General features: G+C 44.5%; 1 protein-coding gene and 1 non-coding gene across 2 annotated transcripts in view; one reads left to right on the top strand and one right to left on the bottom strand.

Annotated features, from left to right (window-relative positions):
- The window catches only part of DPYS (dihydropyrimidinase), a 70443-nt gene that overhangs the window by 9958 nt on the left and 42020 nt on the right, over positions 1-18465 (top strand). Inside the window, exons 2-5 of the mRNA XM_045860766.1 lie at positions 5266-5424; positions 7298-7477; positions 8688-8877; positions 17796-17952. Of these exons, the coding sequence (XP_045716722.1) occupies positions 5266-5424; positions 7298-7477; positions 8688-8877; positions 17796-17952 (686 nt within the window). The remainder of the gene's footprint in view (positions 1-5265; positions 5425-7297; positions 7478-8687; positions 8878-17795; positions 17953-18465) is intronic.
- LOC123833419 lies at positions 203-308 on the bottom strand. The gene has a single exon (XR_006788253.1). It is a non-coding gene; the product is annotated as a U6 spliceosomal RNA (small nuclear RNA).

Genomic DNA, 18465 nt, shown 5'->3' with positions numbered 1-18465 from the left:
AAAATAAATAAAATTCAGATACATGCAAGTTCACAAAAAATGTGACTCAAGGAGGCGGTGAGAATTTGGGGCTTATACACCGACTTTACAGGGGAAAGGGAGGAGGAGAAAGGCACCCATCAGGAAACAAATGACCTTTAGGAAAGTCAAATAAGGCCTTTAGGAAATAGATGGGATATACAATAGTTTTTTTTTTAACCTTTAAACTATGGAACACTTCGTGAATTTGCATGTCATCCTTGTACAGGGGCCATGCTAATCTTCCCTGTCTGTTCCGACTTTAGTACATGTGCTGCCGAATGGAGCAAGAGATATGATAGCTTTGTGACAAAGGCTTTTGGGGTGTGGTGCAAGCTTCTCCTCTCCTGATGGTGGACGGTGACACTTCTCATAAGGGATTGACGCAACCAGATTCTTTCCGGAGGTTCTGCTTTTAGGCAAATAAGGAAGTTTGCAGGGGGAGTGGTGGGGGAGCCTATTCTCAAATTCCTTCAGTTCAGGATGATTTTTATGACACGGTGGCATATTCTGGACCCTGTCGCTGCCGTCTAATACAGAATAACCCTAAACTAAGAATATTTCAAGTTGATGGTTAGGTTATATTAACCCAGTCGACAAAGATTTCTTGGAAACCCACTAAGCGTCCGGCATTGCGGTAGGGGTGGATAAAGATGAAAACCATGGCCTTGGTGTTCAACAGCGACAACTAGAGGCCGCGGGGCTCCAATGCATCCTGGCATTAACGATGCTTTGTAGACTAGAGACTTTTGGACTTGCAGCCTTAACTGTGATGATTGTGATTTTCTGGAGTGAATCTTTGAGGTCTGGCATGAAGTCGCCAGTCATAATGCTTGTATCACCAAATTGTGTTCCTGAGTGGGTCGTTTGACTAAGTGAGCTTTAGCAATCACCCCGAGTCGACTCCTCAACACTTCGGGCTCCTCCCTTCACTTGTCAAGTAACAAACTGAGGGAAGACGCTTCAGTATTTCACTCATGTTTCATTTATCTGAAAGGGAGCCCGCACGTTCTGGTGACGCTCGTGTGTTCCTGAACCCCAAGGATCTGTTCACAGATAAAAGCAAAGGCCTTAACAATTAGCTTAAAATAAGACAAAATATTATCTTTTTTAAAAAAAGAAATTAGCACCTGGCTGGCATAGCTCAGTGGATTGAGCGTGGGCTGAGAACCAAAGTGTCGCAGGTTTGATTCCCAGTCAGGGTACATGCCTGATTGCAGGCCATGACCCCCAGCAACCACACACTGATGTTTCTCTCTCTATCTCCCTCCCTTCCCTCTCTAAAAATAAATAAATAAAATCATTTAAAAAATAAAAGAAGAAATTATTCAAGACATGGACAGAGAAATAGAGTATAGTTCTGTTGTCTTAAAAGTCTTCATTAGCGCTGGTTAGGTAATGGGCTTTGGACAAGACTAGGCATTCTGCTTTCAAATGTGCTCAGAGTCTAGATTCTGTACTAACATTTTCATAGCAGTGTCCAGGCCAGGGCTGGCAATGTTTTTGACAAATGAAATCTCAAATTAACAGGCAATTACACTGCTTTTCCATTCTGCTATTGGAACAGGGAACCATCATACTTATTCAGAGCTTTGGAGGAAATTCATACTTACTCAGAGCTTTGGAGGAAATTCATTGGTCCCCTCCTTCCTTTCTCCCTTAAACGTCTAAAGAATATTCATGTACTGGGCTCTGTAATGGACACAGAGCACACAGAGATGGAACTACATCCGAGATTCTGGGGGATGATGTAAACGTTCCCTAGAAGATGCCTGGGTTAAGCTTCACTGGACTGAGAGAGGAGGGACTGGGGGGAAGGGCATAAGTGACATTGCTCAGAGAGGACCTCGGAGTGCTCCCAATAGACAGAGGGACAGTGCCACTGGAGTGGGATGAATGAGCTGGGAGGGGAGGGACTCAATACAGAGCTGAGGAGATATCTGAAGTTCAGATCGTGCAGAGACCTTATGGAGCATATAATCATTGTTTTTTCCCTTCATCCTAGGATCAAAGGGAAGTCAGTGACAGAGTGGAAGTGGCAAGCATAGCTGGGGACAGGGTGACATTGCAAAGGCTGCTGCTCTAGTCAGAACCTGAAGGTGGCACTGGGCAGGGAGGCAGCGATGCAGAGAGTAAACAGACTCACAGAGTATGTAGCTTGTAGCCTGGGGCGGGGGGGTTGCTGATGGGTTGGATTTGGGGATGTAGAGAAAGAAGAGGTCAAGTTCAAGAGGGCCTCTTAAGTCTGGTTCGCACAGCTGGATGGATGGTGGCGTGATTAATATTTCAAACTTGGGGAGACAGGAGATGAGCATGGAGAGATGTCTTTACAACGCTGTCTTTACAACGCTGAGTGCACTTCTGGAGTTGAAATGTAAATCAGGGGTCGAGAAGCTTGTTTTTGTAAGTCTCAGTACCTCTGAGAAAGCTGGAGCTCAAGTGTACTGTTGGACTCCTTTGCACTTGACTTGGGTTGAGCAAGTTCTGTGATTGATTTTAGTGAAATAAAGTCACTTGTTTCAGGATGAACTTAGAAATGAAAATTCAGTGACACCATAAAAAGGAGGAAAATGCTTGGGATGCTTTCAGTAATGCTGTACAACTGAATGCATTCTTAAATACAATCTTGTGTTTTGTGAAATTACGACCCCTCCGTTGGTAGAGTTGATCTCGATTTATACGCCCTCACAGTTGCACCTGAGACGGCACATGCTCTCTTCCTAGCAAAAGAAGCTTTCAGATAAACTGGAAGGCTTTCAAGGGAGAACAGCCAAGGTAATTAGGCACTGAAAGAATTGATTTATGAGCCCAGGGTAGAAGAGGTAAATGTATTTTGTTTAGCTAACTACAAATAAAAGGGGAGTGAAGTCAATCAGCAGTGAAGACAAAGGAAACAATTAGGCTTTATGTAGGAATTTGAAAGACATTGTCCTCCTTTACTGCTTCTCTCTCCTCCAAACTCTCTTCACTCTTCAAACGTTAGGAGGAATGTTTTGTGACATGAACCAAGAAGCATCTGATGTTGAAAGCAATTAAAGCATACTGAAAATATTTCAGGTGGCCTGGGACTGTGGTGTCCTACCACCTGGTTTGCTGGACACAGCCAACTCCCCCACGGGAAATAGTTATGCGAAGGCAGAGAAGCACTAGTATGGGCCCTTCCTTATAAATCTTTCAGGGGAATGTCGCTTCATTAGTGATTGTCACTACAATGCACATCACATGAGCTTAATAAAACTGCGCTTCAGAGTCTGATGATGGGGTTCGTTTTGTACGACTTTGGTTTCCTAAATGTTTGATTGATTTTGTCAACCTCTGCCCCCTCTCCAAATAATGATTTGTTTAATGGCCTGGGGCCCCAGGCTGGAAAGCAGATCACACCAAGTGGGAGATCCGAGAAAGGGGGTGGATGGTCTGCATGGGGTGGGCGCCCAGAGCACCCTGAATGTGAGACCTCTGGCTCCAAGTTGAATCTTCTTCCTCGTTACCACTGAGGATTTACCAGCTGTGTGACCTTGGAGAGTCATTTGATGTCTCTGATCCTCAGCATCCTCAACTGTAAAATAGGAAAGCAATTCCTACCTCTCCGGGCTGTAGCAAGGCTGAATGAAATGAGCTAGTGAGTGTAAGATGCTTTAACCCAGAACTGGGTATTTAAAGAAGCACCCCTTTTAAGAGGCAAGTAACCCTCAAGAGGAGCAGGTCTCCTTCCCACCTTCAGGGGTGGGCAGCATCCACTCTGCTCAGGATTACAGCTCTGCAGGTCTGGATCTTTTGGATCCAGTCAAAAGAAGGGAACGTTTCAGATCTGGAAGTAATATTCGGGGGTTTGAGGTAACTTTGGGCAACCAAAGGACCCTGGGCCACCAGAGAGACCAGAAGAGGAAGCAAGAGGTTAAGGAGGAGGCTGGGGCCAGGCTGTGCCCACGGCTGTTCACCAAGACCCAGGGTAGCTGCCCAGATCCCTGTAGCTAGGCTAGTGGCTAATGCCCCAGTGGTTTGGGAAAAGGCAGGTTCCATTTTTCATGCATTCGCCCGCACTGGCCCAGGCCCTCCTGTCCCACGTAGTACAGTTTCTCTAAATTCACCCCCGTTGGGAGGGCGAGGAGAGGCAGGAAGGGTGGACAGGAGGAAGGGAACAAGTGGGAACAGAGAAAAGACAACTGGCTGCTCCCGCCCCTCCCACTCCTGCTCCTAGTTCATTAGGGAGGTGGAGCATTCGCGATAAATCTTATTCAGGAGCGTTCACACTGGAGCCCCAGGAATTTCCATCTGCTGCAGTTTTAGAAAAATGAGCCTTTGGCCATCACACATGTTCGTCTAGTAAGGAGACCATCAACAGTCTGTGTACTTATCCACATGGCATGCACATGTGTGTGTCTGCAAAGCATTTTTTCTCCTTCCATAAGTTATGCATTGTTGTAGAAGACTTAGCAAATACTAAAAATAAAATGTAAGTGGAGGGAAATTGAAATAACGTGACATCATGCCACCCAGAAGCAGCCACTGTGCACATTTCCCTGCACTCGGTCCTGCCTTGTTTTCTCGCTCCGTGTGTGTTCCGGACCGTGTTCTTGTGGTTCCTGTTGTCACGTCTCGCTGCCCTTTCCCTGGTCATTCCCACCAACCCGGGCCCCTGGCGTGCTCTCCAAGGTGGCTGCCTCGGCTCTCTCCTGCCCTTGACTGCTGTCAGGTCTGCGTGTCCTGCTGTCTGCCGGTGGGACACGTGCCCGAGCTCCTCCCACTGTGACGTTCCACTCGGAACTCGTGCTCCCCTCTGCTCTCCCCTCGTCTGCCTCCCTCTCAGTCGTCCTGGTCAGAATCCCCTCACCCCCGTCTCCCTCAGCCACAATCCTCGCTGGTTTTCACAGCCCGTAGTTACGGGGACTCCTCTTCCTGGCACTGGAACTCTGAGCTGGGGGTCCCCTCACTCCTCAGAGGGGACCTCCGCAGCCGAGGTATCTCTCCTGATTTTTATCCACATGCCACACGGGGTGTGGACCCAGCCCACTCCAAGCCTCCACCCCTCCTACCAGTCTCCATGTGACTGTTCTTCATGTCCTTAGTTGTAGGGCTTCAAACTTTAGTTTATGGGAAGTCCACGTATGCCCCTCTGGAACTTTTAAAGGCAGTTTCCCGGGCCTACCAAGTGTGCCCAAGTGCTGGCAAATGCACGTCCCTCAGGAAGATACATGACGTAAACAGATAACTGACGTCTCACCTGCTGACACCCTCGTGTGCTTCCAGGCCGCCCTGGCGGGGGGCACCACCACGATCATCGATTTCGCCATTCCTCCGAAAGGCGGCTCCCTCGTCGAGGCCTTCGAGACCTGGCGCAGCTGGGCGGACCCCAAGGTGTGCTGCGACTACAGCCTTCACGTGGCGGTGACCTGGTGGAGTGACCAGGTAACCCTCCGCGCGCGCTAGTTTCTTCCATTTAGTTCCCCGGTCCTTGCTCTGTACACGATCCAGAGATTTCACACTACAAGACACTGGTGGGCGGCTGGAGGTCAGAACAGGGGGGAAGACTCTACTGCATGCTCTTTTGTGCTTTCTGAATGTTGATTCCTGGAAAGTATTGTCAATTTTTAAAACTAAAATTTTTAAAAAATCATAGACAGATGATAGCAAAAATGCTTCCTAATAATTCACAATAGACTTCCCTAATATTTAATTCATGACGTGTAATGTTTTTAAAGTTCGGATCTCCCTTTCAACTCCAACTTTTCCAGCTCTTGTAAATGGTGTTTTTCCACAGACTAGAACTTTAATTAGAAATGTGGAATTTTGGGAGAAAAGCCAAGGAGATTCCCACTTAGATGCCTCCATTCCCCACTCTCGGCCCTTGCCACCCACCCTCCCGTGCACTTGACAGAGAACAGGAAAGACCGGGAAGGTTTTCAAGGTCTCCTCCCAGCTGTCTCCTGACCTGGCGCTTGGGCTGTGGCGCCACTAATCTCACTGCCTGCTCAGATCCTTTCATGAAGCAGCTTAAAGCAGCCTTCCGAGTCTGCTAGTTACTGATGCTGCTGCAGAAACGATACTACGGTTGAGATAAGGAAGATAGTTTTGAGAGATGCTAACATGTGTCCATTTCTCCCCGTATACATTTGCATGTGTACTTTAGAATACATTTTCACTTGTGATTTAAATCAACGTGTTTTTTTCCACATTGGACTTAAATCAGAAATCTCCTTACCAGGAAGCGTGCACAAAGGTGACTTTATTTGACGTTCCCAGGTCACTTTTGCCTCCACCTCCCCTAAAATTTGGGAGGCGTTAGACACCAAGTTAATATGAAACGAGTCATCAATCTTTAACAGATAGGTCAGCAAATATAATAGCAAGGCTCATAGTCCACAGTTAGAGTTAGTTTTTCTCCAAAAATGCCATTCTGAGTGATGCACCCAATCTCTTCCGTGATTTTAGGGTCTTCCTGCCTTCCTCGTTTCCACCCTCCCCTCCCTCCCCTCTTATTCTATTGAAGCAAAAGTGATGATGTTTGCCCTTGCCAGTGCTTCTTACACCTCAATCTGGAAATGGTTACCTGGTGAATACTGTTAAAATACAGACTTTGTTCAGTACGTGTACTGGTTTCCTGGGGCTGCTGTAACGAAGTTCCACACACCAGGGGCTTAAACAACAGCAATTTATGTTCCCACAGTTCTGGAGACTAGAAGGCCAAAGTCAAGGTGCTGGCAGGGTTGGTTCCTTCTGGGGGCTGTGAGGAAGCATCTGTTCCATGCCTCCCCGCAGCCTCTGGTGGTTTGCTGGGCATCTTCAGCCTTCTTTGGCTCCGCCCTGGTCCGGAATCTGCCAGCTTCTAGGAGCTACCGATGGGCAGATCTACACCCTTTACTCCCTCTCTGAGAACTAACTCATCCAGTGGGTTTCTGATTTGAGCCCAAACCCCTCATCTCATGTTGGTTTTGATTCCTTCTAGGGACACTATTGTTTCTGTTGCTGCCTCGTGGCTTTCTCTTCATTTTATAAAATAATTTCCTCATATTGGGAGACAAATGCTGAGAATTTATATCCAAGTATAGAAATGAAGTCCTTTGGGGAAAAAACTATGAACTCTTCCATGATTTCAAAGTCTCATAGCAGCCGATGAAATGGGGTCTAACGAGGAGGAAAGATCAAGGCCTTAACTGCTTTTTATCCAGAGCTAAGCTGTACTTAGTTTACTTCATTCTCCTCCAAATGCAACATCTCGAAAAATATTGAAATTATCTTTGCAATGAAACAGTGACATTTTCCTGCTGTTGTTTCCTTTTAGGTCAAAGAAGAAATGAAAGTGCTCACCGAAGAAAAGGGTGTGAACTCCTTCAAGATGTTCATGGCCTACAAAGATGTGTACATGGTGCGGGACGCAGAGCTGCACGCGGCCTTCTCCCGGTGCAAGGAGATCGGAGCGATCGCCCAGGTGCACGCGGAAAACGGAGACCTGATCGCAGAGGTAAAATTGCCTTCGTAAGCTCCAGTCTCCAGGGACAGGAATCACCGTAGTTTTCTAAGGCGACCATGATTCGCCCTAAGCAGGTAGACTTCAGGCAATGCAGTGAAAGAAACTAATTTTTTGAGGTTGGGAAACAATTTTGTTTGCCGAGTCTCTGCGCTGAGTTTTACTCAAGTGGTATATGCATTTGAATATGGATTTTCCCTTTTCAAACCAGCTATTATTTTAGAAACCAAACATGTTTTATTAGAAAATACAAATATATTTCTTTGGGTAGCCCAGCACTTTTGGAGGGGGGGAGGGTGGGTAACACAGCACAGGCTGCTGCTTCATAATGCCGAAGTGTGGACATCAGCTTGACTTCAGGATTTACACAGTGTATTAGGTAGTTGTTTCAAGTTTCACTCTTTTCAGAAACTGGGTATTAAAGACTGCTCTGGAGGACTCTAGATGATATTTGTTTCTCATGTGAGTTCCGCAAGGGGGCACTGTCTGCAAGATTTACAGAGCTGTCTCTACCCCTTTAGATGAGCTGATTTTTTCTCTCCCCAGGCTCAGTTCCCATTAAAGTCAGTGAGATGGAGGCCCATGGCCAGGTGGCAGTGGAGGATAAAGGGAGGAGAGTGTGAGTTGTGAACTCAGACAGACCAGGGTTTACACTTGACTCTCCCACTTCCCAGCTGTGTGACACAGGGCACGCCCTTTGCCCCCTCGTGGTCTTGACTTCCTTCCTTTTTTTGTAGGGAAGAGGGAACTGACTGGAGAGCGGAAATACTGGTCCAAAACCACTCAGTGGGTGGGAGGGGAGGGCCGAGAAGACTAATTCAGTAACAAGTAGAATTAACTACATGATGCAATACCATGAATCATTTCAACAAATATCTAATATTGGGGATTCGAGTATTTGTCTTTTGTTTTGTTTTGGACCATAAGAAGTCTTAAATATAAACACTGCTTTTCAAAGAATGCTTAGAACTAACCTCTTATCTTTTTCACCTTTTCAATCAAAATAATTTAATTGTGAAATATGCATTTGAAAAATTAACACACACTGTCAGAGAATTGAATTTATTTTTACCAAATACAGACACACACACCTAGACCTAATAGATCTGAAAGTTGGTCCGGGTATTTCTTTTACAGTATGATCATGCCATTTGTCATTAGTAAGCCTTCCTTGCACACGTGTGTTTTCCTGCTGCCTTCTTAGGGAGCAAAGAAGATGTTGGCGTTGGGCATAACAGGCCCCGAGGGACACGAGCTGTGCCGCCCAGAAGCAGTGGAGGCCGAGGCCACGATGAGAGCCATCACTATCGCCAGCGCCGCCAACTGCCCTCTGTACGTCGTGCATGTGATGAGCAAGTCTGCGGCCAAGGTGATAGCAGATGCGAGGAGAGATGGTAATTCCTGATCCACAACCTCACTTGTAACTCTGCGTTAGCTAGAGAGGAAGGTAAAACACCTGCAGTCTCTCTTTTGTTATGGAGACACTTGCACGTGAATTTCCACGACTGATCTTCCTCCCTGACCATCCTCCCTTTTCTCTCTTTCACCCTCACACATGTCTATTTCCATTCTCCTTCGTACTCACCTTCATGCCTGCCTCTCTTCCTTCAGGTTACGTTTTCATTGTCCTTGGAATGGCAAGCCATTTCCTTGAGCCACAAACCCCACCCGAATACCACTAGTGACCCATTTACTAGCCCGATGAACAAAGGCAAACGCTCCAGTTAACTTTAAAGAAGCTTCTCTGTCCTTAGGCATCTCCACGATCCCTCCCAGCACCCAGGTCAGAGTGGTGCAGAGTATGTAGTAGGTTTTGAAATTTTCAAAAATTTTTTGAAATGCATTGATTTGTCTCATAATAACTTGGGTGTTGGTACAATTGAAGCAATTATCCAAATGGTATTTTTATGACAGTTATGTTACAACTTTAAAACCAAAGGTATTTTTACCCCAAATTGCTTAATTGCCTCGGTTCTTTAGTTCAATTTAATATGTAAATAGTCATGATAAAGGAAAGAGAAAATTGATTTTTGATACAAATTGGGTACAGAAATAATTTCATTTCCTTTCATTCATATGAATTGGGTACAGAAATAATTTTCATTCAATGAATGAAAATTTCATCATTTTCATTAATTTTCATTAATTTGTACTGGTTAAGGAAGGATGAAAACCAATTAAAGTACTTATTATTCGATGACTTTAGACCCTCCTGGGATGTGCTAGTAGTTTCTATCACCTCCCTTTTAGAAACCCGAATAATCAGATACCATCTCATAAATCATCCTGGCTGTTTGTTTAAACTGAAACGGACTGCATTTTTATAATATAAATTATAAAAACCATGAAAATCGATTTAGTATGTCTATAATTGACATGAAAATACACTTTTCAAAATTGGCTTTTGTTGTATGAAGTTTCAATAAGGATTTTGCTTTAAATGAATGCATCCTTTTTTTAATTTTTACCTAATTATAAGAGAAAATGTATTTAGAGAGTTACAGAGGTGATAGAAGTGAGCCAGCTGGGCTGTGTAGGCTCAGGAAACAAGTTACAGAAACAGAAGGAGGGCCCTTGGAGTTTAGGAGAGAGAACCCAAGGGTAAGGTCAGGTGGGGAGGGGGAGAGGGGAGGGGCAGGGAAAGGCGGGGGCGTGCTCCCTAGGGGAAAAGCTGGCCAAACGCATTGCAGCCCAACAATATCTTGTGTTAAGAGTAAACCCGGTTTCACACAAGAGTTACTAAGGTCTTGCTACCAACCATTTCTGGCTGCAACCCCCACCTCCACTACACATATAATGTAATTTCAGTGAAAAGAGTGGAACACTTCAAAAAGAAAATTCTGCAGTTCTCAAGTTACGGCATTAGGTTTTAGCCACCAGATGGCACTGTTGCCAACCCTCTGAAATGGGCCGCTCTATAATCACTTGCTTTGTTCAGTCTTGTACCATTACAACTTGTCAGACAGGTCTATAGTGTCAGAAAATGATTTAAGAAACAGTAAATTCAGCAGAAATGGTCAATCGTTGCCCACCAGCAAGTAACGATTTTGACAGTTCTGTCAGGAAACAGTTTCTTGATCTCGGGTATTAAATTTGCTTTGGGGAGAATTCCATTAGGAGTGAAGTAAAAGTCTAGGGAAGGTTTCAGAATACATACCACAGGCAGAAACGCAAATATGAGCAATTTCATTTAGTTTTAAATTATTTTAAAGTTTAATTTTATTTTTTAATATGTAAAACATTTACGTGGTCCAAAAGTCAAAATTATATACTAAATATGTATTCTCGGAGAAGTAATAGTTTTATTAATTTGTCTCAAGCCCATCTTTATAGTGTTTCTCTTGATGAAAAAGTAGAATATCTGTATAATATTTTTACTTCTCTATATTTTCTACATGAAAGGTAAAACACTATACATAGTGTTCTGTATCTTGCTTTTTTCCTATTCAAAATATGTCCTAAAGGTCAGCTAATGTTAGCTACAGAGACTCTCCTCATTCTATTTTGCCTGTGCCACTGTAATTGTTCAGCTAGTCCCTGATGATGGATATTGGGTTGTTCCCAAACTTTAAGCTGTTACAAATAGAACCACAGTGATGGCCTTATGCATGCGCTGTTTCATATTTGCAGAAGGTGAATCAGATTTCTACTGCCGTTCTAACAAAGCACCGCAAACTCAGTGGCTTGAAGCGACACAGTTTTACTATTGGATAGTTGTAGAGGTCAGGAGTCTGGTCTCACGGAGCCAAAACCAAGGTGTCAGCAGGGCTGTGTCCCTTCCAGAGGCTCTGGGGAGGAGCCCTTCCCTTGCTTTTTCTAGCTTCTAGAGAAGAATCAAATTTCTTGGCATGAACCAATTTCTTGATATGTCCCCTTCCTTTATCTTAAAAGCCGGCCGTGGTGGGTGGGGAGCATCACCTTATTCTGATCTCCCCTTCCGCCTCTCTCCTCTTCTGTAAGGTCCTGTGGATTGCCTCGAGCCCAGGATAATTTCTTTGTCTCAGTGTCCATCATTTAATCACAACTGTGAAAGCCATTTTTGCCATGTAAGGTGACTTCTTCCCAAGGGATGGGGATGAAGACGTGGGACATCTTTGGGGTGCCATTGTTCTGCCCACCACGAAATTCTACTTCAGGATGGAGTCCTAGGTTCAAAGTAGGACAGCAGGTTCAAAGGGCAAATCGAAATGTACATTTTGGCTGTTGCTAAATTCCTTTCCAACAGGATTATAGGCATGGGATATTTAAAATGTCACCCCCAAATGTCCTAGGTGAGTCAGACTGATTGTAATAGTACTTGTGAGAATACGCTAATGCACAGTTGTCAAAGAGGTAGCAGATCTCTCAGAGTAAATTAACCTGAGAGATTTCACAGACTGGCATGTGATCCCCGGCAGGTGGTCAAGGCATGTGATTACACAGGAACCGGAAGGGAGCAGGGGAGGGCCGGACAGGGAGAACCCTGGACCATTCTCGTGGTGACTGCACCAGCCAACCCAAGGGCAGATCCCTGGGGGTACAGAGTGAGGAGAGCTCTGGACCACACCCTTTACAGAAGATCCGTTTACCCTGTCTGCACTTGTTTATCATCTAGCATCATTTCTGAACACTAAGAAGCAGTAGAAATCTGTTCATCGTTATCTTGTTTAAATACGAAACAGGTTTATAATATGAATATTTCCTATCTGTAAATACCTTTGCCAGGCCCTTCTATCACCCAGGGCTTTGCCACTCAAAGGGTGGTCCCTAGAAGGCAGCACCAACATCCCCTGGGAGCTCATTGGAAATGCACAGCCTCAGGCCCCATCCTGGAGCCACTGAATCAGAATATGCTAGAGTGCAGGTGATTCAGATGCATGTTACAGCTTCAGAACCACTGTTCCAGCAGGCGTGAAAGATATCCAATTATTAATTGTCTCTATTGTAGTTGTCTGGAAATACAAGGCTATTGTTTGATTTTATTGCTGAATTGCCAGCTACGCACTCAAAAGGCAGTAACGTGAGGGTCAATGATTGTAACAACCCACATTGATCGTTGAGTGCTTCATCTGTGCCTGGCGCATATTTTAATAGCTTGTCTCATTTTGGGTTTTATTATCCCAGCAATGTATTTGAGTATACCTTATCATTTTTCAATTGTCATAGCAATGCTTCAAACTAAATTTTATCATGTTTGTGACTTATGAAATTGAGACTTTGGAAAGTTCGGTAAATTAAGCCCAAGATCACTTCACTAGTAAGTGCTAAATCTGGAATTCAAGCTCAAGTTCACATGACTCCAAAGCCCACATATCTGGTGACTCTGTACTTTGTTAAAGAAGAAATCAGTTTATGAAGTTGGGAAATACGAATATCAAGTTTATACTTAACCAGTTTTGTTTTGGGGCCTCATATTTACAATTTTTATCTACAGCACTATCATCATTTTGTTATTTTTCAAACCATTATTAAAAGAAAAGCACACGATAGGGACAGACATGATCAAGGACACATTAAATGGAAGGTAAACATCCGCTGTCTCCCTCAGCTCAGTCTTGAAATGGGTGCTTTTTAACCATATCTATCTTTAGATGTTTGGGCAGCTACCTCCAAAATCCTAAACCGCAAATGTGTAAGTAGTGACATAATTTTTGATACTATCAGTTTGCTGGGGCTGCTTGTAGTCATGCGCTGGGTGGTTTAAACTACAGAAATGTGTTTTCTCACAATTCTGGCTCTAGAAGCCCGAGATCAAAATGCTAGTGGGGTTGGTTCTCTCCGAGGACAGTGAGGGAAGAACACATTCCAGACCTCGGTCCTGTTTCTCGATGACCGTCTTCTCCCTGTGCTCCACAGAGTCATCCCCTGTGTGTGTCTGTGTCCGAATTTCCTCTTTGCATAAGGACCCCTGACTGGCTATTGGAGTAAACTCATACTAATGACCTCATCGTAACATAAAGATTCTGTCAAGAACCCTGTCTCCAAATAAAGTCACATTCTGAGACATGGGGGGTTCGAGCTTTAACGCTGGAATTTTGGCAAGGGACACAATTCAGTCCAAATTGTGAAGTAACTCCTGGGTTCCAGGAAGATGCTAGGTACCTTCAAATACATTAATTTACTTGATCCTCCCAAAATTGCCACACTAGAGGGACATTGTGATCCCATTTCATAGATGAGAAAAAGTGAGACTAAGAGTGAGGACTCATCTGGCACAAGGTCACCAACGGAAAATGAGCAAAATCAGGCTTTGAACTTGAACTGGTGTGATCTACTCGATTACGTTGCTCCTGTGTATTTTCAATGTATCTTCTCAATGATTGTCCTCCTTTGTAAATGTACTATTTTAAATCAAAACAAACCCTTCGAGCTAGGACAAATAAATGTGTTTGGCTTTCCCTGTGGGAGGCAGTGCTTCTGCTCCTGGCACCCTCGCCAGCTTCTCTGGCTCTCTGACCTTCTCTGGCGGCTCTCAGGACTTAATTCAGTGCTGCTCCCAGATTCAGACAAGGTGCGAACATCCGCTCTATCACGTTCATCTAATTAATGGGTTGTCTGGTCAGGAGGGAGTTCAGATTGTTTTGACATGTTTCATTATTTGAAAATCTTTAGAATGTCCCACGGGGCGAAATTCCTGTAAGTGGGAGATTGCATCGTAAGTGTAGAGGTTTTTGTTGTTTTGGTTTTGGTTTTGGTTTTGAGCCGAAGGGTGGAGGAAGAAGGAGAGAACATGTAGGGGTAGACAGGATATAACATAATGCGAAACTTGCTGAGATAGTGGGAGATTAATGGTGAAGATGTCCTATCTCCCGAGAGTTGTGAAACCATCTGGTCTGGAATGTAATCAAGAGGTACTTACTAGACGAGGACAGATAGAGCATGTTCCATCACCAACCTGCTAAGAGCAGTAAATGAAACCAGTAAGTGAAATCAGAAAATTGCTCACCCACATCCACGTATAGCTTATGGTTGACTTAAACGTTTAAAAATACCTGCTCTTACAGCATTACTTACAATAGCCAAGATTTGGAAGCAGCCCAGGTGCCCAACAGTGCAGGAGTGGATAAAAAGGCTGTGTCGCATTTACACAATGGAATACTATTCAGCCATAAAAAAGAAGGAAATCTTACCTTCTGCGACAGCATGGATGGACCTGGAGAGTACTATGCTAAGTGAAATAAGTGAGTCAGAGATCGACAAATGGCATGAGATTCCACTCATGTATGGAATCAAATGAACAACATAAACTACCAAACAAAATAGAAACAGGAGTACATAGAACAAACGGACAGCTGTCAGAGGGGAGGATTATTGGGAGCTCCGTTCAGAGCTCCGAGGAGGTGAAGGGATTAAGTCAAACAAACAAACAAAGGACAGACACGGAAAACAACAGTGTGGTGATTGCCGGAGGGGAGGAGGGTGAGGGTGAAGGGAGGTGGAAGACGGCAAAGGGGGGACAGTGGTGGCGGAAGGAGACTTGACTTTGAGCAGTGAGTGCACCATGCAGTGTGCAGAGGATGTTCTACAGAGCTGTGCACTTGACACATATATGGTTTGATTAACCAGTGTCACCCCAATAAATTCAATTAAAAAGGAACAAAAAAAGAAGAAGAAAAAATAAAAATAAATGCTCTTGCCTGGGCTGGTGTGGTTCAGTGGACTGAGCACCAGCCTGAGAACCAAGAGGTCGCCAGTTTGATTCCCAGGCAGGGCACATGCCTGGGTTGCAGGCCAGGTGCCCGTTTGGAGGCATACGAACGAGAGGCAACCGATCGATGTATCTCTCACACACTGCTGTTTCCCTCCTCCCCTTCTCCCTTCCCTTCTCTCTAAAAGTAAATAAATACAATCTTTAAAAAAATGCCCCCTCCCAAGAAATGAAAAGTAAGATTTTTCCTAGTAACATAGAGCATACACAGGATATGCTAGCAGAACACTAGGGTTCTAATACTGGCATGCCACTTACTACCCCAGTGTCTTGGGCACTTTAGTCTCACTGAGTGTCGGTTCATTGTCAAAGCAGCATGAGGGTTGCCATGAAGGTCAAATGAGATATATGACCTTCAAACTATATTTGTAAACTATAGGGTACTATATGTATATTAGCTATCTTTATTATGACATTGTTTTCAGCCCAAATCTAACAGAACCCACAATTATGTAGACTTGTCTAGTTTGAGTCTCTAATTTATAGATTATTCAAGCCCTTTTTTTCTTTCTCCTTTATACCTCTCGCAGGCTGTTTATTCCTTTGAAAGTATCTTAGAACCATTGTGGAAAAGGAGAAGAGCCATTAAGAATTTTTACTCTTTCATTTTTCAATTTTTTGATATTTACAGATGCTTAATGGAGAGACCGTTAAAAATAGCCCAGCTAACGAAGAGCTTGTGGTACATACCAAAGACTGCCTGTCCCATTTTAAAGAAGCTAAGCCCTTCTGATGAAATTGCCTGTTATCTGGCTTCACAAAAGTCCTGGCAGGGTCCTGGTAGATGCTGACACTTTTCATTTTTCCTGAATGCTATTAAAATGGTAGAACTTTTGGAACAGTATTCCCCTATCACCTTGATGTGCCAAGTGATGGAATAGAACGTGCGATAAGGACCTTTCCTCGATGATGAAGCACCGTGGAAACTCCTGAGCCGGCAGCTTGCAAAGTGACTGCTGATCAAGTCTCTGAGTTTCTCCTTGTCAGAGCGTCTCTGAGAGGTTCCTTGGAATAGAAAGATGTATTCATGCCTGAGAATAAAATAGTGTCCATCCTGGTATCTCTCCAATAATTAACGCATTACCTCATAGTTTATATGCAGAACGACTTCTTGTTCCACACACCAGAAAGAGGTAGTTACAATATTTCCCCTTTTCGGAGACTAGGACAGGAACAAGCAGGAGAGGGGTGGCATGGGCCTCATGGGCGTGTGTCATGAAAGCGAAGGATCTTAGCAGTGGCTGAGTCCCTGGGGGTGACTTTGATTGAGCACGGTCTGATACTTGGCTACTTAAGAAGCAACGTTTGTTAGGCTTCAACAGGCCTTGCTTTCCTGGTTTTTCAAATTCCTAGGCAGGCCTGAGGACAGTGGCTGGTCTGAGAGAGAAATGATCTGGGAGATAATAGGGTGCTCCATTCCAATTTAAGATGACTCGGGCAGCTGGTGGCCATCCACTGTCAGTACTCCCTGTGGAAATCAGTGAATTACAGTTATATATCAGGATTTTAACTAAAATCTGGCATCTGATTAACTGGAGTGAACTAATTTGGTACGCCAGCCTCCCTTTGCTGTGCACTCCCCTTTATGATTGCTTGGCTGTGATCGGGTGGATGCCAGGGAATCTGTTATTCTGACAAATGCTAATCAGAGATGGGATTCTGATTTTAAATTCAAATTCACTTGCACTATTAACTTTTCTAACATTGTGTGTGTTTTTGATGGCCTCATTTGCATGATTTTTTAAATATGCATTTCTGGCTACAATTTTATCTGAGTGTTCTTTTACGTGCATGTCTTTAGAGGAAGTTTTTTCTTTTTCTGAAGGGTGGGAAAAGATGATCTACTTGCAACAGAGATGCTGAGGTTGAACTCCACATGACCATGGGATGATTGTCATCAGGACAGTACAGCACAGAAGTTAGGGCCACTGGAGTCCAGTTGCCTGGTCTTAAATCCTACCTCCTCCCCTGGGTCTATATCGCGTGCATGTGATGTAACTGTAGAGAAGTGATTTAACCCCACAAGCTCTTCCCTCACCTTTTAATGGAGGTCATAATAGCATTGCCCAGGTAGGGTTTTGAGAAAATTCCATTCAACTGGCACATGTGTCAGCCAGCTTTTGCCAGGTTACACTGCAGTAACAAATGACCCTGCAACGGCCTTGGCTGACGACTACAGAGACTCGTTTCTCGTTCGCGCTCGCGCCCATCAGGGGTTGGCTCCGCCTCCACTCCATATTCTCTTCAGTCTGAGACACAGCTGAAGGGGCAGCCTCAGCCGGTCTCAGGACAGGGGGGAAATGGGGATGAAAGAACTTACTGTGGTTCTCACAACCCCTGCTTGGAAGCAGCCTGCGTCACTTCCACTCCTGTTTAATCGGCCAAAGTAAACCATGGGGCCAAGTCTGGTCTCAGTGCGTGGGGACAGTCATCTACCCTAACACGCAAGGCACTTTGGAACATAGTAAAAAGGTACTTTTTTGTTTTCAAATCCTACTCACAAAAGGTTTAGGATTCATATTGTCCTTTACAAAGACAGGAAAGACCAATATTTATGTGTGTGTCAAATGGTTGTACACGTTAAGAGCAAACTAAGGCGCTGAGCACTTCCTCTGAACTTCCCAGGGGAGGTGGTCTACGGAGAGCCCATCGCTGCGAGTCTGGGCACCGACGGCACGCACTACTGGAGCAGAGACTGGCGCCATGCGGCCCACCACGTCATGGGACCGCCCCTGAGACCGGACCCTTCGACGCCTGACTACCTCATGAATCTCTTGGCTAAGTAATCATTTAGCAAATGATCGTGAAGTGTTTTGCCAAAATAAGGTGCCTTCTGAGGCTCAGGTCTGAGTGTAGGAGATCTTGACTTCCCAGTATTCTGTTCTTCTTGCCCCGACAGGCTCTGGGCACTGTCCTGCATGTGGAGACCTAAAAGCACTGGCTTAATTATCTTATAACATATTGTCAAAAATCTCTCCTGGAGCTGAGAAATCAGATTCTTTGTATTGAAACTTTACTTTCCCCTGGTTTTTTTTCCCCCTAATCTTTTCTATCTCTTGTTGCCTAGAGTCAGATCTCTTCGTTACGCTTTATTTTTATCGTTTAGAATGTCCTTGAATTTTTTTCTGTGCTGATATAACCTGGGGGTCATAGGCACCTGTTGTCCAGGTATCCTACATTATAATAGAGGGCAGAGTCACTGCAGGAAAGGCAAAATCCTACCCTTAAGTAATATATCCGCACAAAAGGCCATCCAAACTATTTTCAAAGACATTACTGCCTAGGATATTATGAT

The sequence above is a fragment of the Phyllostomus hastatus genome, unplaced genomic scaffold (assembly GCF_019186645.2).
Source record: "Phyllostomus hastatus isolate PE091 unplaced genomic scaffold, TTU_PhHast_1.1 phas_scaffold_21, whole genome shotgun sequence".
In the NCBI taxonomy this organism is placed as follows: Eukaryota; Metazoa; Chordata; class Mammalia; order Chiroptera; family Phyllostomidae; genus Phyllostomus; species Phyllostomus hastatus.
This window is presented reverse-complemented; position numbering and strand designations above follow the sequence as displayed.